At 43.6% G+C, this 26,697-nt stretch overlaps 1 protein-coding gene across 3 annotated transcripts in view; it reads left to right on the top strand.

Moving 5' to 3' along the window:
- CNOT10 (CCR4-NOT transcription complex subunit 10) overlaps window positions 1-26,697 on the top strand; it is a 160,285-nt gene that overhangs the window by 117,765 nt on the left and 15,823 nt on the right. For all 3 annotated transcript variants that reach the window (XM_068108758.2, XM_068108756.2, XM_068108757.2), the window contains exons 12-17: window positions 1,481-1,660; window positions 3,136-3,213; window positions 9,763-9,876; window positions 19,368-19,498; window positions 22,921-22,956; window positions 25,998-26,125. In XM_068108758.2, the coding sequence (XP_067964859.2) occupies window positions 1,481-1,660; window positions 3,136-3,213; window positions 9,763-9,876; window positions 19,368-19,498; window positions 22,921-22,956; window positions 25,998-26,125 (667 nt within the window). The remainder of the gene's footprint in view (window positions 1-1,480; window positions 1,661-3,135; window positions 3,214-9,762; window positions 9,877-19,367; window positions 19,499-22,920; window positions 22,957-25,997; window positions 26,126-26,697) is intronic.

Genomic DNA, 26,697 nt, shown 5'->3' with positions numbered 1-26,697 from the left:
AACAATAGGCAATTGTGCTTTAATTCTAGGACTGGCTACATCCTGCAGTGACCATGTGCAAAAAAGCATGACTTTTCAGTGCTCTTTCAGGGAAGGTGGAGGTGTACTGTCCAAAGACTTTGGTGCAGCCTTTTTGTTTTGCACCACCACAGAATTATACTACAGGGCTCATATAACACCTTAACCCACATCGTCTTGAGAAAAAGGACACGGGACTTTATTGGAAATGACGAAGAAGAATCTGGAAGTTCCCCCACCCTGAGAGTGCAAGTAGCAAATTTGATTGGTCGAGACGGCGTAAAGTTATGCCCAATTACTGCTAAACTGTAGGTTTTTTGAAGTATAAACAAGGTGATTTGTGTTGTACAGTGTAAAACTTTATAATCAAAATGAAATAAAAGGTTTTTTTAAAGGCTGTAGAAAAACAAAAACATTTTATCGGAGCTTTATCGCCGTTGATACAGCGTATTTTACACCACTATATCTAACATGTTCTTCATGCCCATTGTTTATGTCCTTTATGACATCCCTAACAATAGTACATTTCCTCTATTTTTTTTTCTTTTTTTTTTTGTATGCTAGATCGAGGCTCGTGGAAGAGCTAACATTGATCACAAAAAACAAACTGACGCATAACACAAAAAACGTATGATAAAGGGAGCGTTAGACTGGATGGGGAGAGAGAGGTAAGCACACAAGTACAACATTTGAGAGCAGTGTCATCAGATCTGTGGGAGGGAGAGGGCTTCTCTTTGGAATGATTTTAAATTTTTCACTGCTGGATGGGCAGAGGAAAAATTTTTTTACTGTAACTCACTCATCTGTGTGGATGTGTGATTGGGACAACATATTCCATACAATTTGCCAAATTAAAAGCCAAAGTTCTGCTAACCTGCAGATTTGTTATGAATTTGTGTTCAAAATATGAAATTCAATTAAAATTTAAATAGTTCCTTAATCAGAGACTGACTGACAGACAGACAGTGAACCAATTACTTAACCCGGCTTTGCGCTCCACGTGCAGGGAAAAACTGCAGGCAATGTCCAGGAATCGTTGAAGTATTCAATGTTAAAATAAATAATTGGGGTCGCATTTTCAATTGCATGTATCTGAAAGGTGTGACTATGGAGCTTTGGAGACGTTTGACTGCATCGCAAATGCATATCCCTGATTTATACCGGCAGGTAATATGTTGCATCAGGCATTTGTTCCACACACTCCACCTTTTGCTTGATGTCAACTTTCCTCTCTCATTACTGCTCGTTCACCTCTGACCTGATGAATCTCAAATCGACGTTTGGCCGAAGCGCACCATGAGATATAAAGGCTTATCAAAATGAATGATTACGTGCTGTAGCATGCTGCTCGTTAGTCAGAGAAAATTACTGATATTGGTCTCCTTCGGTTTTTCCATTTATTGAAAATGATAAAGATTACTTGTCATTAAATTTTTTTTTTTTTTTTTTTTTTGGTCTACAGCTCCGACGCACAATCGTCCGCTATCCCTGTGGCCAGCTTGGAGTTTGCAGGCCTCTGCTTACGTAACTCGCTATTGCTCTTGCCTGAAACACCTGCTGAGTCGACATCAGTTACAGCTGATACTCCATACTCTCTGGGGACAGCGTCCAATACCAGCATAGACGGCACCGAAGTGGCCTGGTCAGAATAATATTTTTGCTGTTTACCTTTTTTTAAGTGTCATTTTGGTATTTCGATGCACCTTTGTCTTTTGTGAAAGCAAATGGATGCTGAAACATTTGATGTTTATGGATTGTAAAAATGCTACAGCCCTTCACGTTGTCAAAGGAAGCATCCCCATCTCATCAAACATTGAGGCTTATGTGAACTTGATTTGAGTTAGTTCGTTTGAGCTGTTTGTCATTTCTCACTGAGCACATAGCTCGTGATTGTTGGATCCCAGGTTCCAATCCCATATAATGCCGTTTGTGTTCCTCGTCTGATTATGCCATTGTAATTCACGTAGCGGTACACTGATGTCTTCTGTACCCTTTTTGTACATATAATATACGGAGAGGCTCGTCGGTAAACCCGACGTCTCCATCGGTGTATATTGTTAAAAAATGAATAAATAAACATTTTTTGTAGCTAAGTGTAGAGAGAACTATGTTTGAAATTGATCCACCTGTGGTTATTTGTGCTGTTAATTATTAGTCCCCTACCGGTGTACACCGGACTATAGGTTTGCACTCCGTCCCTCCGTCTGTCAGTCCGTCACGCAAAGAACAGTTTTCCGGACTTTTTTTCTAAACTCTTAATGCTAATGATTTCAAACTTGGTACATGGTTTCCTCATGATAAGTTACTGATCAAGTTCGAACTTCACCACGTTTCGATCATTTTTGTCCCCCGTCGCACAGCGGAGCGAAAGGGGGACTATCGTTTTCCCCTCCGTCCGTGTGTCCGTCCGTCCGTCCGTCTGTGCGTGCGTAAGCGAAGGACCGCATTCGAATTTGATGTGTGGGTGCAACCCACGTCAAAATCCAAGATGGCCACCGCCATGTATGTCTGATGCCATGTATGTCTGAACCTTGTTGACAAACTTATGGCACTTTGAACTTTGGTAATTTCCCCAACAGTTTTCCGGACGAAAGACTGCCGGTAGGGGACATGTATTGCAGCGCAATATGCTTGCTTGCTTCTTCTGCCGAGAAACTGGAGGAGAGGTCTCTTCTTCCTCTTCTTCTTCCTTCTTCCTTCTTCTTCCTTCTTCTTCTTATTGAATCTTTGATTCTGATTTGGTATTTATTGGACCATGTTCACCTGTGGCATGCTTGTACATATTCCCCCAATTGCTTTACAGCTCACAGCACTATTTGTTGGCCATCATGCACAGGCTATACCACAAAATTGATGTCATCGGAATTACTATTGCAATATTCATGTTTGCATTGGCAACTAAAATTTATCTCACCTGCACTTTAAAATTGACATACCTACACTTAAACACATTCACAGGCAAACAGATTGAATGAAAAGGAATGGCCTTTGACGTCGACACGTGATGTACATGGCAGTGATGAATGGAATGTATTGTAGTTTGACTTTGTTAAGCAGTTTTACACATTTTTCTGAAAACGAAACATTCGTTCATAAGACTTTGTTTTGTGACGACAGCAAGGGCCAGAACACAGAGCTGAGCGTCCCAGCCTTTCCATCGTCACCTCTCCGTCGACAAGAGGTGGAGAGTTTACGGTGAGTGTACATCGATTTGCCTGTGGTGTATTACTGTGTTACTATCTTCTCGTTATACTTGTGGAACCAACATGTTGGTCACTTGTTCAAGACTCGTTTAATGAAGCCCATAAATTAGATTTTCCTCACCTTGCTATTAATGTGTAATTGGTCACAGGCTTTGACACCAATATAAGTTTTTATTACAGACCCTATATTACATGAAAAAGCTACATATATCAAACAGTTTCAAATGGAGCACCTCGCCGCCATTAGACAATTTAGACTGCATCAGTTGTGGCAATAAATGGGAATTGTTACCCCCAGCTTGCCGGCTCTGACAGAAGCCACCATTTGCATGTTTGCCAACTCCATCCCTACCCAGTTTAGAATCCCATGCGGGCACGGGCAACTTGCTAATATTATATGTTTTACATTATAAAAATGGCTTTGTGTGTGTCTTCTTAGCAATTATTATCTATTTAAAAAGATTGATTTTGTACAAAAAGAGGACTTTATAATGTCTATGGATATATGTCTAACGCAAGAGCATTTGTTGTACCATCCGCACTGATCGTGGCCACGTTTGAATGCTTTTGGTTGTTGATGCTCAACGACTCGGTGAGACCCCAAGATTAATTGTTTTTAATCTGACTTGCTATTGCTAAGGGTTACCACAATCTGCAACTTAAAACTCATCACATGAATCGGCTCTCTGGACTGAAACCCTTCTGAATGGGGGATGCCTCCATCTCGACAACTCATCTTGTCTACTTGTTATGTACGGCCGAGTGACACCGTAAGTGGAAGGTCGGCTGTCTAATGGAGCGGATCAATGGGACACAACTTCCCATCTATTTATTACACACGCTATGTCTAAACAATGGAGAAAAGGACACTCGAGCAGGTTTGAAGCAGTTTACCAATGATTCAAAGGGAACGTATTTACAGGTGCAATTAAATTATTTGCACAACTCAAAGACACAAGAACAGACCTTAACCCCAAGCACGTAAAAACATTCTTGTGTATCTATGCACAGGGCAGGTGTGCCTCATTCACACCAGGAAAAGTAGAGAGAGGGATAAAGGTGTGGTGGTTGCGGCCTCTCGCTCATCAAACGCAAGCCAACGGGCTTACGATGGACCCAAAGTAGAGGAAAGGGAATGGAAGGAAGGGAATGGGAATGCAGCAGGTGTGTGAGTGCGATGTGTTGGGAGAGGTGCGGTGTAGGCTCTGGAGGAATGGTATGAGGTGCATGTCAGGAACTCTCCCAGATGGGTCAAGAGGTTCAATCGTTGATGGCTCTCTTCCGTGCGTCTCAAGTAGACAAATTAGGGGTTTAGAGACGGAAAGGAAAGATTGTGTTTGTCAGTATGTGGCTGCTGCACCCCAAAGACCCCATGCTGACCGCTCTCGGAAACTCGTCCCTGCACGACTTGACTTACTCCATCCCTCAGTTCAAGCAGGTTTCATTCAGGTCCTTCAGGCATGAGTCAGCACTCAGCTCTTATGTGCTCTATCTTTTATCAGCCCTGGGTGAGGCATGGTTTCAGGGGGCAAAGGGTAATTGTAGCACTCTCTGACCCCTGATTGCCACTTCCCCATTGGTGTGTGCATCACAATCCAGTCACAATCACAGACAGGGTGAGGAACACAAAACCGGGCGACTTATCTCTGGTGTGGTAGCGGGGGAGCAGGAAGATGGGGCACAGAGCTGGTGTTGAGATGGGCAGGATGATGAGCAAGGGGAGGTGACAGCTCGACAACAAAAAGGTGATGAGGATTCGGGCAGGACGATCACAGGCAATTGGGGAGGGCGAAGACAGCAGGATGACCTCCTTAATCTTTTTCCTCCTTCAGTTCTCTTCACAAAACAAAGAGCCTGGTGTTGGGCTCGCGGCTCGGGTGCCAGCTTAGGATCCTAGGATCCTAGGATCCTCGGTTCGAATCCCGGTCGATCGCTGAATTAACGCCAGGGGGGTTGACTCAGCCTGTCATCCTTCCGAGGTCGGCTAATTGAGTACCAGCTCACTGGTAATTCTCCGTTTGTCGTAAAAGGCGACAACAAGGGTTGGCGGCAGGAAGGGCATCCGGCCGTAAAACATTGCTTCAAAAAGGGGACCAACAAAAACAACAACAACCACGGTGCCCGAAAAAGGCCAACCCCTGCTTTGCGGGGTAAAATGGCCTCTAAAGGTGTTTTTTTTTTTTTGTTCTCTTCACAAAACACTCTTCTCTGCCCACCCTCAATTCTCCTCACCAAAACACTCTTTATTCTCCTCTCCCTCCTGATAGCTCCACAGCACATTCTCTTGCTTTCCTCCCTCCGGTGAGGGCTCTTCTGCCCCGTTTCCGCTCGTCCTGGCTCCTCCCCCTTCTCAGCCTCTCCACAGACAGTGAGCTTCACAGCATCATGTTGCCTGCCCAATTCTCCTCACAGAACTCACTGCTCTTTGCTTCTCCCTCGTCTCCCTCGACAATGCTTACCCCCCCCCTCCAGGTGTTGAGCTCCTCCCCCATCCAGGGGTGGATTATAGCTCCGACCCTCTCTCATTCTGCCTCGCAGAATGTCACGGCTTCCTGCCTCGATTTTCTGGGCTTTTGTGAACATTGTTCAAGAGAGCCGTCACCCGGCACGCCTGGTGGAAGTTTACCTGAGGTTTTACACACGTTTCCCTAACTTTAAATTTAAACCCTCTCTATGTTATCACAAGCACGACCATCATATCGTGCACATTTAAGCACGATCCTTAAGCTAACACTTCCTTTACATCACTTCCCAACTTCCTTTACATCAAGATTTGCTTTCGACTCCCACGCGGTCCATGCTATTCCTACACAGTTCTATCTCCGCTAAGGTAATCTCCATCCTCCCCCATAAACGTAACAATATTAAAGGAGCTGTGTCTGTGTGTGTGTGTGTGTGTGATCATGGTTCACATCCAAAAATATAGAATTTTCGAACTGGGGGTGGGGGGTGGGGGAGGTTGATTCTTTATTTTGTATACAAAGTCGAGGCTCGTGGAAGAGCTACAACATATAATGGATCAGGAAGCAACAGAACAAAAGGAAGAGTAAAGAGAGGAGGGGGGGGGGGGCACCAACAGCAGGATTGAAGGACAAAATAAAATAGAGGGAAACTTGGACATATAAAGGGTATGGAGAAGAATGGGGGTTTGGGGAGGATGCACAAGGTGGACATTGGACAAGATGGGATACAAAAGCAAACTCTGAGGAGGGAAAGACTGTAAATTTGGAAGGATGTGGGCATGGAGGTCGGTGGGGTGGGGTGTGGGAGGGGGGGGGGGGGGTTGATGTGGGGTATAAAAGATTGTTTGTGATTGGGCATGATCTGAGATGGTGGTGAACCTTGAAGGCCTGAAGGGAAGAATGAAATTGAAAATAATGTGGAAGTTGGTTCCACAGGTGGGAAAACAAGAGGAACACAGGAGTGAAGGTGAGCAGTGTTTGTGGATTTTGGGGGTTTCACCAGAAGATGGTTGATTGTGGACTGTGTGCACACTGCAGAAATCTGGGGTAGGCTGGGGGGAATCTGGGGTAGGCTGGGGGGGGGGGGGGCTGATCGTGGAAGGAGCAGAGGGTGCAGGGCATGATGGGAAAGTGAGAGGCCCAGGCATCTCCAATAATCTTTAAAGCCTTTGTTTCCACGGCGTCAAGCTGAGCAACGTGTGAGGCAGGGGAGTCAGCCCAGAGGGGAGAGTAGTGCTCCATCAAGCTGCAGATGAAGGCCTTACAGGTGGACAGGAATTTAGGGTTTGCCAAGGAAGGACTTTGTACACCAAATGATGGCCAGTTGGTGACTGGCTTTGGAGGCCAACTTTGAAATGTGGTTTGCCCAAGAAAGATTATGGCTGATAGTGAGACCCAGTTTGATTGACTGAACTTCCTCAAGTGGATTGTTTAGAAAGTCGATCGGGGGGTTTGCCAGACGGTTCTTTCAGAGAGAGATCGTGAGAATGGAAGATTTATCTGGATTGAAAGAAGTGTTCCAAGTATTTGACCAGCTTGTGATTTTTGTCAAGGCCTGAAGAGAGGGAAGAGGCTACAGCCTACCTATCTGAAGGATGAGGGATGTCACAACAGAGGGTGGAGTCATCAAGAAATAGATAAAGGGGATTTTCCAGACTCTGAGAGATCATTGATGAGGATTAGGAATAGGACTGGGCCAGGAACATCGCCTTGGGGCACTCCAGCCTTGACAGGGTGAGGGGGTAAATTATTCCGTTGAGGTCCACACGTTGGCTACGAGAGTAGAGGAAGACGGTAATCCATGTGTGGAGTTGGCCTTGGATGCCATTGGCAGACAGTTTGGAGATCAAGGCGGGATGCCAGACTGTATCAAAAGCTCAAGATATGTCGAGAGAGACGGCTCTGATCTCATGCCTGATATTGATGGCCTCCAACCATTGTACAAGAGTAGAAGCAGCATGTCCAAGGTAGAGTGACCAGGTCTGAATTGTAATTTGTGATCTGAGATGAGGCCGTTGGAGAAAAGGAATTTTTTACGCCAACTGCGATGATGGATTCCATGACCTTGCTGATGATTGGAAGTAAGCTCATAGGTCTGTAGTTAAGGGGGTCGGTATTTGCACCTTCTTGATGGACAGTATTGCCATGATGTTGGTGGACTTCCAAGCAGATGGTAAATGACAGGGTAAAAAGTGAAGAAAGAGAAAGTGCAAGAGCAGCAGAACAGGTTTTTAGGATGCATGAGCTGATGCTGTCTGGTCCAGTTGCAAAATCGAGAGTCCATGGCTGCCAGAAACTTCTCGACCTTCTCAGATACAAAAGACATAAATGACAGAGTCCAGGAGCAGTTGGTTTGTGTGAAGGGTTCAGGACACAAGATTCCGGAGCAAGCACAGAATTTTTTATTTTTTTTTGTATACAAGATCGAGGCTCGTGAAAGAGCTAACATTAATCACACAAAAAGTCAAACCGACACATACAACATATAATAAGGGGAGCGGTAGACAAGATGGGGAGAGAGGGGGAAGGACACAAACACAACATTTGAGAGCAGGGACATCAAGAGAACAATGGGAGGGAGAGGGCTTGGGGGGAGGTGGGAGAGGTATAAAACATATGGACACTGCAAGGACTTCCAGGAAAGAAGTTGGAATTTCAAAAAAGTGGATTTGGGATGAATTAGCGGGGGTAGAAAAGATCAAGGTTATGGAGATGCACTTGTTATGGAGTTTTTGGAGTGATCTAGGATTGCCTTTGATTGTGTTTGCTTTCCAGGAAGAGAAGGCCTGTTGTTTCAGAGCAACTGCCTCACCACATGATTCAGTGTACTATGGGCGAGTAGATGTGCGAGGTAACTGAAGACGAGATGGGATTAATCTGTGCCTGGTAGAGAGCAGGTTTCTGTGGAAGAAGTCCCAGGCAGAGTTAATATCAGGGGTGGTAGATATAGGAGATCAGTCCTGAAGAGAGATGGCTGCTTGCATTCCCTTCCAATCTGCCTGAGAAAACTGCCAGACTCTCCGGCACTGAGGCAGCTGTCAGAGAATGGCCAGAGAGACGGTGACTGCCACAAGCCCTTTTTTTGGCCTTGTCTGGGATTAAACTGCATCCACCTGCTTGCGACTTTAACCACTCGACCCAGGTGACTTTTCCTTGGTAAACATCGTTTTTGTGTTATTATGAAGAACTCGACATTATGGATAGGAGGAAGAAGAAGCAGGACTTGGAGCACCGCTGCAAAATACAAAGAAACAAATAAACAGACTGCGAATCATACATAGAATGATAAACAAAGAAATATGTAAAAAGTTGATTTAAGGAGCACGACGACGATGACGACATGTCGTAAAGGATACTTCATTTTCCAGCTGGTTCACTTCATTGTACATCTTGATCGAGACTCTCATGTGTTCAATCTCCACCGTATGTTTTCTCAGCCTAGATTGCATTTGACCTTTTTTTTTCTTTTCTTTTTTGTATGCAGGATCGAGGCTCGTGAAAGAGCTCACATTTGTCACACAAAAAAAAATCAAACAGACATACAAAACATATAATAATCATCCCCAGTGTTTTCACTATCCATACCCTAACCCTATCCCCATGTTACCTTGTCATTTACCTGTCCCTTTTAACCCCCAAACCAATTACCCCCATACTATCTCTGAGAGGGAAGACGTCGTTTACTTGTGGGTTTTACAACGGTGCGATATTAACCACGTACTAAAAGTCCTGATCCCACTTCCTCTTTGTCCATAAGGGGCGGATCTTTGCTCGTCCATGTTAATGGACACTGATGCCAACTAAAGTCCTTGTCATGCAATTTATGTTTAATCTCCATCATCGGCTTTAGCTCACTGGGTTGTCGAGCACTTTGCTTGTGATGGTTTATGACGTGAGGTTGAATTCTCATATAGAGAGAGTACTGTTGATTTGTACATTGTCTCCCAACACCCCTTTCATTCAGATAATGTTTGTACAAGGCCTTCCACATGTATTGATGCCAACAGATGAAGTCTAGTAGTTGCATTTTTCTGGGTATTTGCATCTTTTATCTTCTTTTTTTGGGGGGGGTTTACCAGATGTTCTGCACTGGCGTGTAGCGCTTACGTCGCACTTGGCCTTGGAGACAGCTTGCTCGCCCTGCAATATGCCGAAAAGCTCTTGCAACAACCGAAACTCTCAGGATCCCTACGGTGAGCTTATCCTCATGGGTCCCAATTAACATCCATCTCTCCTCACTGTGGTGTTTTGGACTTGAAGCTGAATGGTATCTTGTGTTTTTTTTGTTTTCTTTCTTTAATCAATAGCCCTAGGGCCTAGACCATCTTTCGGTTGTAGTGAATACCTAATAGTTCAGATTGATACAGGATAAAGCTTTGCGTTTGCATGCCAGCCTTTCCTTCAGGTACATTGTGTGCTGCAGGTTTCCAAAACCTAATCTAGTTTTTACGACCTTTTATTACCTGAACTCACGATCCTGGGTGTCTTATATGGCCTCCTTCCATATACAGTAATACCCCTCTTTGTCGTTTCACAAATACGTCATCACGTTATTAATTCCACTTCTCGATGATCGTCATCTCAACTCGCACTTGCGTCATTTTAAGTCATACCTTTTATTAGCCCCCGTTGGACTTAGTCCGAAATGGGGGCTTATGGGTTTGGTCTCGTCCGTCCGTCCGTCCACGTATACATATGCACATCATTTTGTTTCAAGATGCGATCAAATTTGGCCGACTGGCGGCCATTTTAGTTGTTAAAAAAAAAAACCCCCGATGTTGAACACGTCCTCAACCATTTCTCGGACATGCATTTACCGATCTTGTTCAAATTTGATACACAGATAATGAATGATGGCTTACATATGCATGTCATTTTTTTTCGATATCAGATCCAACATGGCCGACGTGTCGCCATCCATTTCTCGGACATGAATGAACCGATTTTGTTCAAACTTGGCACAAAAACAATACATGAGAAAACAAAATCTTCTGCATATGTATAGTCATCCAACCAAAGGTGGCCGACTGACGATCTTCAACTCCTTACAGCAAAATTACGAAAACCACGGTGGGGGCTATGACATTTTATGTCTTTTTCATCTTCTTATCGAGCGTTTTCAGAACTTACAACAATGAAAAAGACCCCAGAATACATCGCTATGGTACCAAATCTGGAGATCGCAAAATTGCCGAAAGAACTCATGTACTTCGCACAAAGAAATAACCTGCACTGTAGATTGTCTAAGAAGCATTGTAAAATTGTTACCTTCGAAGTGAAATTAGATATTATTTGTCGAATGGATGCTGGTGAACGTGCTCTTGATGTCGTTTGATTAAGTTTGCCTTTGATCTATAAATATGACGTTTATTGAAGAAGAAGAAGGAGGAAGAAGAAGACATACCGCCAACTTTGCTTCCAGAAGAGGTGTATTAGCCCATTCCCCGCTCACCAGGAGACAACGTTTTGCAATCACTCCTGTGTGTCTGTCCCGCCGGTAACTTTTTTTTAATCATTTCAGCTTTTGTCGTCAAACTTTCAACAAATCTTTATTATGAGAATATGGAGAAGACAAATTTATAATTTGGTCAAATGTCAGTCACATATCATCAATTTTCATGCAATTGATCTGAAATTTTAAGAACGGGCATATTGGGTCATTGAAGAGGTTCACCAATCAAAAGCTAGAAGCCAATTGTTTTTTTTGTTTTTTTTGTTTTTTTTAGAGCAATAGGTCAAAGTTGCATAAAAATATCAATGGTCACCCGATTGACTTGAAATTTGAGCAGGGTTTGCATGTTGTCACTGAAGCCTATTGCTGTTGTCAAATAGTCAAGTTTGATTAATTTTTGTGGTGCAGCCCAAAGGGCAATGCTGTCTGGAACTGTGTTTGTCTGTCCGTCCGGTGTATGTATGTATGTATGTATGTATGTATGTATGTATGTATGTATGTATGTATGTATGTATGTATGTATGTATGTATGTATGTATGTACAGTCACGTGAAAAAGTAAGTACACCCCATGTAAAGTTTTGACTTTTTCAACATATTTCAACTTCCAGCTATTTGATCTTCATTTCAACAATATTGATAGATAAAGGTGATATAATATAACAAATATCATGAAACATTTACATTTTGTAGTCCATTGTATAATTTAAATAAACATAAATGCAAATTTCGCATGTGGAAAAAGTAAGTACACCCTTTTTTTTTTTTTCTTTTTTTTTTTTTTTTTGTATACAAGATCGAGGCTCGTGAAAGAGCGAACATTTATCACACAGAAAGACAAACCGACAAACCGACACATAACCGACAAACCGACACATAAAACAAATAACATCGGGAGCGGTAGACAAGATGGGGAGAGAGGGGGAAGGACACAAACACAACATTTGAGAGCAGGAACCGAGAGACATGGAGAAATCGAGAGATCTGTGGGAGGAAGAGGGCTTTTGGGGGGAGGCATGGGAAAGGGGGTGGGAGAGGCATAAAACATATGGACACTGCCAGGACTACCAGGAAAGAAGTTGGAATTACAAACAAGGTGGATCTGGGGTGAATTAGTGGGGGTAGAAAAGATCAAGGTTTTGGATGGGGGAAGATAAGAGATGGTGGTGAACAGCTGTTTTAAAGACCTGGAGGGAGGAGTGGGATTGAAGGGAGTGTGGGAGTTTGTTCCAGAGGCGGGAGAAAAGAGGAATGAAGGAGTGAAGGTGAGCAGAGAGCCGAGATTTCGGCAGTTTAACCATCAGAGGCTTGCTGGCAGATCTTGTGCGACCTGTAGGAATATTTGGGGGACAGAGCACAGAGAGAGCTGGGGGAGCAAGGCCGGAGAGGAGTCTGTAGAAGACAGAAAGACCACCTACCTGCCTGCGGTGAGTGAGTGAAAGGCCCTCAGAGATAGCTTCATCGCGGGAGATTCCAATGATTCTGAAAGCTTTGGTTTCAACAGCGTGAAGCCGAGCTATGTGTGAGGCAGGAGCACCAGCCCATAGGGGAGAACAGTATTCCATTGAGCTGCGGATGAAAGCCTTGTATGTGGTGAGGAGCTCAGGTGTGCCTAGGAAGGACTTCGCACGACGGAGGATGCCCAGTCGGCAACTGGCTTTGCAGGCCAGCTTGGAAATGTGGTTTTCCCAAGAAAGATCATGGCAGATAGTGAGACCCAAAAGCTTGAGCGACAGAACTTCTTGGAGAGCATTGTTGAGAAAGTAGATGGGAGGGTTGTCCAGTCGATCTTTTCGGAGAGACATAGTAAGAGTGTGAGATTTGTCAGGATTGAAAGACATGTTCCACTTGTTTGACCAGTCTGTGATTTTGTCCAGGTCTTCAGAGAGTGAGGAGGCTGCAGACTGCCGATCTGAGGGAAGAGGAATGGAGCGGCAGAGAGTGGAGTCATCAGCAAAGAGATAGAGAGGATTTTCCAGAGAGTCGGAGAGATCATTGATAAAGACCAGAAAAAGCACAGGGCCCAGCACAATGCCTTGGGGAACTCCAGCCTGAACAGGAAGGGGAGATTAGAGAAATCCATTCAGGGCCACACGTTGACTACGACCAGAGAGGAAGTCCGCAAGCCATGCATGGAGATTTCCATGGATACCATAGGAGTAGAGTTTGGTGAGCAGAGCTGGGTGCCAGACCGTATCGAAGGCACGTGATATGTCAAGGGAGACTGCTCTGATTTCCTGTTTGGCATTGAGGACCTCCATCCATTGTTGAGACAGGAGAAGCAGCATGTCCAGAGTAGTGACCTGGTCTGAATCCAAATTGATGATCAGAGATCAAGCCATTGGAGAAGAGGAAAGATTTCATATCCGAAGCAATGATGGATTCCATGACTTTGCTGATAATTGGGAGCAGGCTGATTGGTCTGTAGTTAAAAGGATCTGTTTTTGCACCTTTTTTGTGTAAAGCGGTAATGTTTGCTGATTTCCAGGATGCTGGCAGATGACCTTGAGCAAAAGTTAGGGTGAAAAGAACAGAGAGAGGGTGAGATAGAGCGGCAGAGCAGGATTTTAGGACCCGTGGGCTGATGCCGTCTGGTCCAGTTGCAGAATCAGAGTCGAGGTTAGACAAAAACTCCTCCATCTTGTCAGGAGAGAAGGACACAGAGTCCAGGAGCAGTTGGGTTCGACTGGGAAAGGTGGGAACAGAGAGAGATGGTTTTGGGACTAAAGATTTTGAGGCAAACACAGAGTTGAGGCATTCGGCTTTGTCACGTGCGATGTCAACTGTGTGGCCATTTGAGGTAAGGGAGGGGATGGAGGGGGAACAAACACCAGAAACGGATTTGACCAGACGCCACCAGGATTTGGAGGAAGGAGACAGGTTTGAGAGTTCGTTCTTGAGTGAGGAGAGATAGTGCTTCCTGGCACTCCTGAGGGTGGACACACACTTGTTCCGAGCTTGGTGGAAGGAACTGAGATTGCCTTCAGATGGATTTGCCTTCCAAGAGGCAAAGGCAAGTTGTTTCAGGGCAACTGCCTCACCACAAGATTCGGTGTACCATGGACGGGAGGAAGGGTAAGACAACTCAAGACGAGATGGGATAAATCTGTGCATGAGAGAGATCAGTTTGCTTTGGAAGAATTCCCAGGAAGAATTGATGTCAGAGGCAGTGGAGATGGGAGACCAATCCAGACGATTGATGGCTGCTTGAAGCCCGTCCCAGTCGGCCTGAGTGAAATGCCAGACTCTTCGACCCTGAGGAGGCTCTCTGAGAATGGCCAGAGAGATGTCCACTTTGACAAGCACATGATCAGAAGAACCGATAAGAGCAGCAGACATTAGCAGGGAAGTTTGTTATAACCAAGTCTAGAAGAGAAGAAACTCCATTGGCTGAGATCCGGGTCGGGAAATTGACAGATTGTGTCAATCCCAGTGAGTCACAGAAGTCCTTTGCTGAGGTGCCATGACTGGTGAGAGAGGAACCCACACCCAACCAGGTGGCATGATGACAGTTGAAGTCACCACATATGAGGAAGAGAGAGTTGGGATGAGTGGATAGAAGTTGGTCCATGTTGTCAGAGAGTGAAATGTAAATTGAGTCATCACTGTTTGGGGGACGGTACAGAACACATACACACAACAAAAGGTGTGAGCGGAGAGGAAGCCGTAGCCAGAGGTACTCCTGGGGGTGAGGAGGAGAGAGGGCAGTGCAAGGAGAGTGAGGAAGAGAGTTTTTGATAGATAGCCACCCCACCACCAGGACGAGGCTCAGGTCTATCATACCGGAAGAGGGAGTAACCAGGAAGAGATATTGAGGAATCAGAGACATCTTGAAGGAGGAAAGTCTCTGTTAAGCAGATCAAGTCTGGATTGTCAGAAGCAACCTGTATGGAGAGATCAGTCAGGTTTGAGCGAAGGCCCCGGATGTTTGAGGTCCATATCGTTAAAGAAGAGAGAGGGGGAGCATCGGGTACAGGACAGGGGAGGGGAGGAGTAGGGTAAGATGAAGGATGAGAGGGGGAGGTAGGGAGAGCAGTTGATAGTGTGTCAGAGATTGCAGAAGAGTTCCAAGAAAGGGAAGGATGAGGAGGATGAAAGGTTTGGTGGTGAAGGGATGAGGCAGAGTGAGGGGTTGTTTGAGGGGGGGCATGGGACAGTAGAAGGTTGGGGGGGGGAGGCATGAGATAGAAGGGAGACTTGGCTCTAATAGGTGGTATTGCCCCCTTTGGCAGAAACAACCTCAAGTAGGCGTTTCTTATAACTGTCCACCAGTCTCTGACATCGACTGGGAGAAATTTTTGCCCACTCCTCCGTGCAGAATTCTTTCAGCTGTGCGATGTTTGAGGAGTTTCTTGCATGCACAGCTCGTTTCAAATCCCCCCGGAACATATCAATAGGATTTAGATCCGGGCTTTGACTTGGCCATTCCAGAACCCTCCATTTCTTTCTTTTCAGCCATTCCTTGGTGGATTTACTGTTATGTTTAGGGTCATTGTCATGTTGCAAGGTCCACCTTCGGTTGAGCTTCAACTCTCTGACAGATGGCCTCACATTATCCTCAAGCACCCTCTGGTACAATGAAGAATTCATATTGGATTCTATGATGGTGAGCTGCCCAGGCCCTGATGCAGCAAAGCTGCCCCAAACCATAATATTTCCACCACCATGCTTTACAGTTGGTATCAGGTTCTTGGGGTCAAATGCTGTCTTTGGTTTTCGCCAAACATGTCTTCTGGTACTGTGGCCAAATAGCTCTACCTTTGACTCATCTGTCCAGAGCACATTGTTCCAGAAGTGCTGGTCTTTGCCTAGGTGTTCATTGGCAAACTTTAGTCTTGCCCTGATGTTCTTTCTGGACAGCAAAGGTTTCCTCCTGGCACACCTCCCATGTAGATCAAATTTGTGCAGCGTCTTTCTAATGGTAGACTCGTGCACTTTGACATCAACAGTGGCAAGAGCTACCTGTAGGTCCCGTGATGACATTCTGGTGTTCTTAGAGACTTCTTTCAGCATCTTGCGGTCTGCTCTCGGCCTGAACTTGCTGGGGCGGCCTGGCCTGTACAAGTTGGCAGTTGTTTCGAATCTTCTCCACTTGTAGATGATCTTCCGGACAGTCGAATGATTGATTTCAAATTGTTTGGAGACTTTTTAAATCCCTTCCCAGACTCGTAGGCATCTATAACCTTCTTTCTGAAGGCCTCAGAGAGCTCTTTTGATCTCGGTATGGTGACGCCGCACACTTCAACAACAAAGAGAAAGCCAAACTAAATGTCTGAGGTTCAAATAAGACAGATTCCTCCAAGATCCTCTCTAACGATGTTCTAATCATTTGCACCTGAGCTGGTGCACCTGATTCTAATTTTAGGTGTTTGAAGTAGTGATAAATGTTGGGGTGTACTTACTTTTTCCACATGCGAAATTTGCATCTATGTTTATTTAAATTATACAATGGACTCCAAAATGTAAATGTTTCATGATATTTGTTATATTATATCACCTTTATCTATCAATATTGTTGAAATGAAGATCAAATAGCCATATGTTGAAATATGTTGAAAAAGTCAAAACTTTACATGGGGTGTACTTACTTTTTCACATGACTGTATGTATGTATGTATGTATGTATGTATGTATGTATGTATGTATGTATGTATGTATGTATCGATGTATGGCCCTCACAAACGGCCACCAATCAGAGCTGAGGATCTGGTCACATGACAGTGGGACAGTGTTTAGTAACCATTACAGTTGCATATTTTACTAAAAGGAAATATAATAACCTTTTGTGGAACGTTTTGGGGTCCCAGCAGGTGTTGTAAGGTAGGTAGGAGGTTTCAGAAATTCCTCAATACAATTGTGATTTTGAAATACGATCGACACGGACCTTGCTCCTGAATCTGGAAGTGTACAGATGACGGTTCGCTGGTTTGATAATATCTCGATACGATCGTGATTTAACATTATATTTTGATATATTCACACTATGGTATTAATTTGTGATCGGAATGATGAATTATGCTTTTTGGAATGAAAATGGAGAGATTGAGTTTATAGCAGAATGAGGAAATGACGTAAGGGTTTCCATCTGTGACATTGGCAGATTCCCCATTTGCAGTTTCGCCATTGACTGCATATAGCAACATTCAGACTGGGTACGTTTTTTTTCAAGTCCTTCACGAACCTGCTGTCAATGCCTGACGTCCGACTGAAGGTGACAACTTGACAGATTTTGAGCAAATCTGCGAGGAAGAATGGGAGAATCTCCCCAAATCCAGATGTTCAAAGCTGATACAGATATATACCCATGAGGATTTGAAGCTGTAATCGCTGCCAAAGGTGCTTCTATGAAATATCGACTCAGGGGGCTGAAGACTTTTGGAAAAATCTCAATTCATTTCATTTTAAATTCAGGCTGTAACATAACAAAATGTGAAAAAGTCAAGGGATGTGAATACTTTCTGAAGGCACTGTACAGCATGATATCACAAAGTTATGGATGGATTTGAATGAAACTTGGTGGACTGGTTGGGTATGTGACAAGGACGCATTGATTCAATTTTTGTTAAGGTCGAAATCTGGATCCGAATATGTGCAAAAAAAATTTTTTAAGTGATTCTTCACCATTGAGAGATGGGGCCAAAACGATATATAGTATGTTTCAAAAAGTTGTGGACAGATTATGACAAAACTAGGTGGACGAGTTGGTTGGGTGATGAGAACGAGACGATTAGATTTTGGTTCAGGTCCAAATCCAGATATATCAGTGGCCTATCAGTGGGATACAAAACATAAACCGTTCAGCCTGGCAGAGGTATGCACTCTACCGAGTGGTGTTCTAGTGTTCTAGTGTTTAGCTGTTTTGTTCATGTTTAGCATACGGACGAAGAAGTCGGAATATAAAACCAATGCAGACAGGCTTTGCATTTTCAGATGCTTTCTAGTTTTTATGATATATTGCTTTGATATATGTACTTTCAATATTCATCGCACTTTTCGTAAACACATCTCTGACATAAATCGTGGTCTTGCAGTATAACCATTTCTATATATCCATTAATAAATAATATAATTTTGGTCAATGAACAGGATCAAATAATTAAATTGATATATGTGGGAAAATGACATGCCCAGACCAGGAATGGAACCCAAACCAGGAATTAATTATTTAATCCTGTTCATCTATCTATAATTCCAGTAATCTCTGTGTGTATGTTTGTATGTTTGTATGTTTGTATGTTTGTCTGTGACCGCTGTTTCTCGACAACCACGGGTCCGATATACTTGAAACTTGCCAGGTATATTGCTGGGGACCTGAGGATGTGCCTTTTCAAGGTTTCATATTAATCGGACAAGTAGTTACCGAGCTATGGCGATTTCTTTACCAAACTCCGCAAGCCGTTCGCTTTGGACCAAACCATTTCATGTAAATAGAGGGGGGGGATTGTCACCGTACTCGCAAGCCGTTCGCTTTGGACCAAACCATTTCATGTAAATAGAGGGGGGGGATTGTCACCGTACTCGCAAGCCGTTCGCTTTGGACCAAACCATTTCATGTAAATAGAGGGGGGGGATTGTCACCGTACTCGCAAGCCGTTCGCTTTGGACCAAACCATTTCATGTAAATAGAGGGGGGGGATATAATTTTAGATATATATATAGTACGGGCATGCCCTAGTTAATCTAATTGCTTCACTACGCCCCCGTGGTGTTTGCAATAGAGCACATGGATTTGTCCCCCCATTGGAGGAAGACCCTCTCGTGTACAGGCCGTTGGTGCTCCTATGGTTGGCAGCGAGTGGCCTGGAAGCATTGACGGAAAGAGAGTGGCAATCATATGTGTGGGAAAATTGCATGCTCGGTCAGGGTCGCCCAGATAGCTCAGATGGCAGAGCACAGGTATGGTTTTCCAAAGGACCTGGGGTTCAATTCCTGGTCTGGGCCTGTAATTTTCCCACATATATCAATTTAATATCATTTTGGCACACTGCAATGTTGTAGCAAAACACAACCATACATATAAAAGTGCCTCGTTGATGCTCAGTTGCCCCTCCTTTTCATGATGCTAAGAATCCAAGATTTTGCGAATTTCAAGGTCATATGCTTTATAGTGCAGAAAACTGTGGATTTTGACTCACTTTCTGTAATTTCCCTGAGCTTATCCATTGCCCAGTATGATTCTGTCTGGGGTTCCGTTTCCACATGGTTGTGTAATGTTCACGTATTTGTCCCGCAGGTTCCTTGGTCACCTTTATGCAGCGGAGGCTCTCATAGCTATGGACCGTATCTCAGATGCAATCCGGAACCTCAATCCAGAAAATATCACGGATGTATCTCTGGTCGCTTGCCCGTCTGAGCCAGATCAAGGTCAGATATTGTTTGCCAATTGTGTAATTCATTTCCATTTCAACCTTTGAGAAATGACAATTACGTTGTTCAGGGTTCTTGTAATCATGCAATGGGGATTATGATCAGGTTAAGCACACAAGTTGTTTGGACTTCCTTTTTGTGCTTGATTCTGCATGCTTTTTGTGAATGTTATTTAATATTAAAATCATGATTACATGTAATATTTGGGACTTTCCAAAAAGTATTGCACTGCTTGGGGCTTTTTCAAACGAATATACAGTATAGCACCAATTCAGTGACTTTCTCAACTGAGGAACTGCTGCCATGTTCCTAATATGAATTATACAGTTTGAACAGGTCGGGTCAGTCTTTTGACTGCACTGGTAACATGTAACGTGTAAGCTAGTGCTACCAGCCGCATGGTCGGGTTGGTGGCGACTAAACCGACGTCCTTCAATGGCTTGCCAGTGGGATGGTTGACTGACACCCCCTGCCAGAACTAAAAGAACACCTGAAAAAGGGCGGATGAGCTCTTTTTGGAGCCAATGGCCATCTAGTAATGAGATGGTGTCTTCTGAAAGACTGCCATGATCCAGTTGGACCAGTTTGTGGCAAGTCTGGTAGCCAAGAGGGGTAGTGGGACCGTTGATGGAGCAAATGCCATCAAAAGGCGGTTGAGCTCGTATTAGCCAATAGCAACCACAAAAGTACACCCGTGGGGAAGAGGTTGGGTATGCTGTGTTGTGTCGCTGGAGTGGTGGTAGGCATGTTCCTCATGTGGTGGATGACACTGCAGGTCGCTTCTACCCTAACCACTTTTGTACCATGTTTTCATGGTATAAATGTGCACTGATTTCTGTTTTTAGTGATTATTTGTTAAAAAACAAAAAAAACAACAAGATGGTCATGGGTTTAAACTCTTCATCAGGAGACACGTCAGATTTCTGGTCAAACAATGTTTTGAAATTATTTTTGCGTCAAGTGGTACAACTCAACTCACACATGCTAACATCGGGCCATTGTGTGTCGTACGTCAGTACAACACCTGGCAGGAGATTTGTCTTTGGCCGTTGTTCCCATGTTTGATAAATTGAAAGCCATTTTTATCAGGTGAGTGGTGCTTTTGAAATATGAACCATGAGGTTAATTATAAACGAGCAAAAGTACTCGTCCTGACAAGAATATCAAGGGAGAATGGGAAGTGGGGGTGGGGGGAGAGAAAATGGGGAGTTTGAAAAGTATGAATGCAAAGTTTGTGGCTGCAAGGTTTCATTGTTTTGGAGTTATGGAGCGCGCACACACACACACACACACACACACACACACACACACACACACACACGCAAAGACTGACTGATTGACTGACTGACTGACATACATTGCCTTTTTTTGTATACTTGGTTATTATATTATTTTATTATTACATTTACTTATAATTTTAGCCTTTTATTATTATAGATGGGAGCTTGGCTGTGTCCTGGAATATTAAGTGCTGTGTTATGATAGATTGTTTAATGTAGTTTCCATAACTCCATATAATGCGCTCCATAACTCCAATCCCTGGTGTTGGGCTAGCGGCTAGGGTGCCGGCTTAGGATCCTAGGATCCTGGGTTCGAATCTCGGTCGATCGCCGAATTAATGCCAGGGGGGTTGACTCAGCCTGTCATCCTTCCGAGGTTGGCTAATTGAGTACCAGTTCACTGGTAATTCCCTGTTTGTCGTTGAAGGCGGCAAAAAGGGTTGGCGTCAGGAAGGGCATCCGGCCGTAAAACATTGCTTCAAAAAGGGGACCAAAAAACAACAACTACCACGGTCCTCGAAAAAGGCCAACCCCCGCCTTGCGGGGAAAATGGCCTCTAAACGGTGGTTGTTGGTTGTTGTTTAATGTAGTGATTTTACATGCTGGTCTCTGATTTACTTGGTTGTTCGTCACTAACTGGCTCTGTTTGTGGGTATAATGCCCACTGAGGCATATAGCTTGGCTTTACCCCCTTTGGGGGTTGTGACTTGACTTCCCAAGACCGTAAATGGGCTGTTTTGACCTTTGGTCATTTGATGATCCCACACCTTTCTGTACATATTACTCGAGAGAACAAGTGAGGTTCCACTTGAAAAGTGGGAAGCTTTCTGGCCATCCTTGACATATCTTCACGAACTGTTGCAGTTAGCATCTGTGCTTTCATCCCCAACGCCCGTGCACCTGCCTTGTCTGCTGCTGCTCTTTCTTTGCACTTTTGCAGATCCTTCCTTGATGACCATTTTCCTTTCGGTGGAAAGTGGCAAAGATTATCTTTAATCACAAGAAAGGTGCCAAAGCAGATGTCATTAACGATAGACCTGTCGGCTGCCTTTCCACCATTCATGAAATGTAGTGTATTAGCATTGCAGACCCCAACTCCTATCTTGTTGAGGGGAAACCTGAATGCTGAAATGGAGGGGAACACCGATTGTAATAAAACTTTAAAATCTAACAACCCCACAAATTATAAAAAAGGTAAATACCCATACTACCATTTGTTTTCAAACAATGCATTACATCACTAACAAGAAAGAGCAATCGGATTGCAGACCCTCGCCAGGACGTGTTTTAGTGGTTTTATTAGGCTTTTGTGTTAAAACAAATATGGCGGCCTAACCACGTCACCGGTGACGTCATCATTTTTTGTTCTCCACCAATTTATCCCTAGATGACGCTCAATCTTGAACAGATGAAGTTTTGTACTTGTCGAATTATGACATCATAATGGAGGCACCTATGACATCATCATTAACATGTGTTACTCCCATGGAGAATTCTTTATAAGGAGCCATGTCTCGATTTTTTTTCTATGTAGCACTTTCGGAGATATAGAGGTGCAAAGTTTTTCAGTTTTTTCCAAGATGGCGCCAGTGCCACATGACCTGTGATGTCATGATTATCATTTTTAAAAAATTATACAGGAGGAGGTGCACCTCTGGTGAAAATATCAATGAAACTGCTTCGGCAGCCTTACATACATCAACAGGAGGATAAAACAATTTTAAAAAAGAATTGAAAAATATTTTTAAAAGCAAAAACTTTAGCATTTGTTGGATTATTTTGAGTAACTTATGTTGGTCGTGTAACTTTGAACACTTCGTAAAGTAAGCACAGCATTCTGCTTTACCTGGGCTACCCATTGGATGCAAGGATGTCCTCTAAATCCCAGGTGTGTGAATTTGATCGTCATTGTAAAAATAGGGTTTCAGAGGGCCTTAAGCTCCAAAAACTTTCATGCAAAGAAACTATAAAATTATTTATTCTGTTGAACTTCATTTGCTCGGTAAGTCGTCTCCGAAATTTATTTATTTATTTATTTATTTTTGGCGTTCTTGATCTCGTTTTATTTTCTGACTTTTGAAACTTTGATCACGTGTATTTGTTCTAAGTTTGTTGTTCTAATTCGATTTATTATTTCAGGTTCAGACAAGAGTGAGATGGAATCTTTGGAAAATAGTGAGTCGATTTCCATATGAAATGTTTGCCATTTCTTGGCATCATATTTGCTTTTTTCATTTGAAAATGTTGAATGCATTAATATATTTAATATAACACGCTTTTGTTATGTGAACTCTTAAATAATAGTGTTTACTTGTTTTGTAATCACTGCTATATTCAAACTGTGAAAATGTGTTTTATATCATTATCCCGCGCACACAAAGCGAAAAGCACGGTTAAGTAATTGGTTCACTTCTGTCTACGAGCATCAGTTTATGATCGAGAACAACTCGATTTCGATGGAATGTTTTATTTTGAAAACTAATCGGAACACAAACCTGCCATTGAACGGTACTTTGACTCTGGATTCGACCCGACCGCACAAGTGCAGAGAGGAGTGGGACAATATTTTTTACTCTGTCTTCCTGTCCTGCAGTGAAACGAAATTGAAAATCATTCCAAACAGGAAATTTACTGTTTTTAAGGATGTTATAAAGGACGCAAACAGGCATGAATAACTAATGTAACATTTAAAAGGTGGTGTATAAGACAATGTGCCAATGGAGATAAACATACAAATTACGATTTTCTACAACCTTCAAAATCTTTATTTTATTTCAATATAATTATATACTTGAACATTGCAGAACACAAATCGCCTGTTTTGGTATTTCAAAATCCCCTTCCGTGTAGCAGTACTTGGACAAAATAATACGGCATTTTACCTCATCGTGACAAATCAAATTTGCCACTCGTTTTGTTTCTCAAGACTGCGTGGGGTAATGTGTTTCATGAACCCTCAAGTTTTATTTGAAATCTAGGTTCATCGAAGAGCGAGACGTCTTCTCCCTCCGTACTCCATCCTCTCAATGATTAAAGAAGACATCATTTGGTGAACAGAAACCTTCCTGCCACCGAACGTCTCTGACTCCCTAGTGTCTCTTCCTGGCTATTGTTTTCTCCGGATTGATCGACCTGAACCCCGTCCTGTCGGCCAAGTCACACTGTACATCAAAAATACAATTTCTGAGTCTCCGTGTGCTGCTCTCTTGCACCTCCAAAACTCCAGGAGCTCTTCACTCGCTGGCTGCGACTTCCTCTCCGCTCCCACCTCATGTTTGTCTGTGTGTTGTACCGTCCTCCCAACAGTGACGACCCTACATCTCTTTCTCAGACGACATGGACCAACTTTTCATCACTCACCCAAACTCTCCTCATATGTGACGACGTCATTTGTCACAATGATAAATTGGCTGGGTGTTGTTACCTCTCTCACCAGCCATGGCACTTATGCAAATAACTTCCGTGACTCCATGGGGCTAACTTGATACGTGAATCTTCCTACCCGGATTTTTCCAATCTTCCCTTCTGGATTTGGTGATGACCAACTTCCCCACCAATATATCTTGTTCATCCTCTGCCCCAATTAGCTCATCTGATCATGTGCTTGTTAAGGTCAACATCTCTGGCCATTCTAAGAGAACAACCGCAGCACCTGCAACTCTCACAGTTCACTCAGGCAAACTGGCAGGGACTGCAAGCGGCCATCACACTTCAGGACTGATGTCCGATATCTACTGCCACTGATATTCAGCCTGGGAATTCTGCCACTGACACCCGCTCTCCCTTATGCACAGATTCATCCCACCTTGTCTTCAGTTATCTTACCCATCTTCCCTCTCTTGGTACTCTGAATCCTGTGGTGAAGCAGTTGCTCTGAAACAACTTGCTTTCTCCTCCTGTAAGGCAAGTCCAACCCAAGGCAACCGAAGATCATTCCACAAAGCCCACAAAAAGTGTGAGTATACTCTCAGGAGAGCCAGAAAACAACATCTGGCCGATCTCAAGAATGAGCTTTAAAACTTTTCTCCCTCTAAAACCTGGTAGTTCCTTGTCAAGTCTGTCTCTGATGTAAGGTCCCCTTCCATCCCTTCCCTCACTTAAAATTGAACCACAGCCGAATGCCTCAATTCTGTGTTTACGGCAAAATCTTGTATCCCGCACCCCTCACTCTCTTTACTCAACCTTCCCAGTCATTCCCAACTGCTCCTGGATTCGGTGTCTTTTGCACCTGAGAGGGTAGAAAAGTTTCTGGCAACCCTCGACTCTGACTCTGCAACTGAACCGAACGGCATCAGCTCACGTGTCCTAAAAATCTGCTCTGTTGCTCTTGTACTTCCTCTATCTGCCCTTTTCACCCTGTCATTTACCTTAGGTCATTTTCCATCTCCATGGAAATCAGCTAATATCACAGCATTAGATAAACGGTGCACAAACAGATCCCCTTAACTGCAGACCAATTGGCTTACTTCCAATTAGCATCATCAATTCGGATTCAGACCTGGTCATTCTACCTTGGACATGCTGCTTAAGCTCTCTACACAATGGATGGAGGTCTTCAATGTCAGACATGAGATCAGGGCCGTGTCTCTGGACATATCTCGAGCTTTTGCTGCAGTCTTGCATCCTGACTTACTCTCCAAACTCTCTGCCTATGGAACCCAAGGCCAACTCCACTTTTGGATTATTGACTTCCTCCAGCCTTGTAGCCAATGTGGGGCTCTCGACGGAACCCTTTCTTCTCCTCAATACAGTGGTCTTATCCCAAACCCAACCCCCTCGAATGTCTGCTGGACGCATGCAATCCACCAGCAACCTCCTCCTAGCAAAACTGCCTAAACCCAGAACCAGCGCTCACCTCCACTCATTTATTCCTCTCTTTTCCTGCCTGTGTGAAAATGTGTGAAATTATTTAAATAGATAAATTAACGGTTAGAATTACTGTGCTGTTCAGGCTGCACAGGTAATAAAATCAAATAAAACAATCCACCAAAAAAACACTTCTGGTTGCTTTTATCATTGCTGGTGGTCACAGTGAAAATTATTTTAATTAACTAATTTTGAACTGCATCAGCCTAAGAGCACTCACGCAGTTTTCATAAATTATTTAATTATCCTGAGTACCATCAAGCTTCTTCTTCTTTGGAAGGAACGAACGTGATGTTCCAGGTTCTGAGGTTTACTCGTGATTTTCAGTTTTTGTGAATGACGTGTTGTAGATGGAAAGCATGCACCGCAAAGCTATCCCAGTTCGGTGACTGCGGCACGTGCGATCATGCTGTTCAACCTGGGCACGGCGTATTGCCTGCGCACCGAGTTTGAAAAAGCACGGACTTGTCTTCAGCAGGTTCGCTCTTACTCCCTTTTCATTTGCCTTTCACCTCTGATAACCTGTTACAACACGTTTACTTTTCTTTAGTTTCACTGGACATTACTAAGGAAAAAGATGGTATTCATAGAATACATACCCTGCGCAGTCAACTTCGTGCGAGCCAACTGTTCTGTTTTTGAATGTTTTTTTTCTTTGATCCAATATGGCTGCCAGACCACGTGAGCGATTATATCATAAATTTATATTATAATTGTTGTGGAGATCACTCACTGATCAGACTAATCGTTGTCCCTGTCGAATCATGACATCATAATTACGGCACCAATGACGTCATCATTAACAACATCTATTACCCATGTCGAGTTCTTTACAATAAGCCACGTTTCAATTTTTTCCATGGAGCGGATTTGGAGATATGGAGGTGCAACGTTTTTCGTTTTTTCCAAGATGGCGTCTGTACCACGTGGCTTATGACGTCATAATCATCAAATATTCTACAGGAGGAGGTGCTCCTATGGTAAAATTTTGTGTCAATCGGACCATAGGATGCCGAGAAAATGAACTTCAAAAATGCAGACACGCCACAC

Source organism: Myxine glutinosa, chromosome 2 (assembly GCF_964187855.1).
Source record: "Myxine glutinosa chromosome 2, kmMyxGlut1.1, whole genome shotgun sequence".
Classification (NCBI taxonomy): domain Eukaryota; kingdom Metazoa; phylum Chordata; class Myxini; order Myxiniformes; family Myxinidae; genus Myxine; species Myxine glutinosa.
This window is presented reverse-complemented; position numbering and strand designations above follow the sequence as displayed.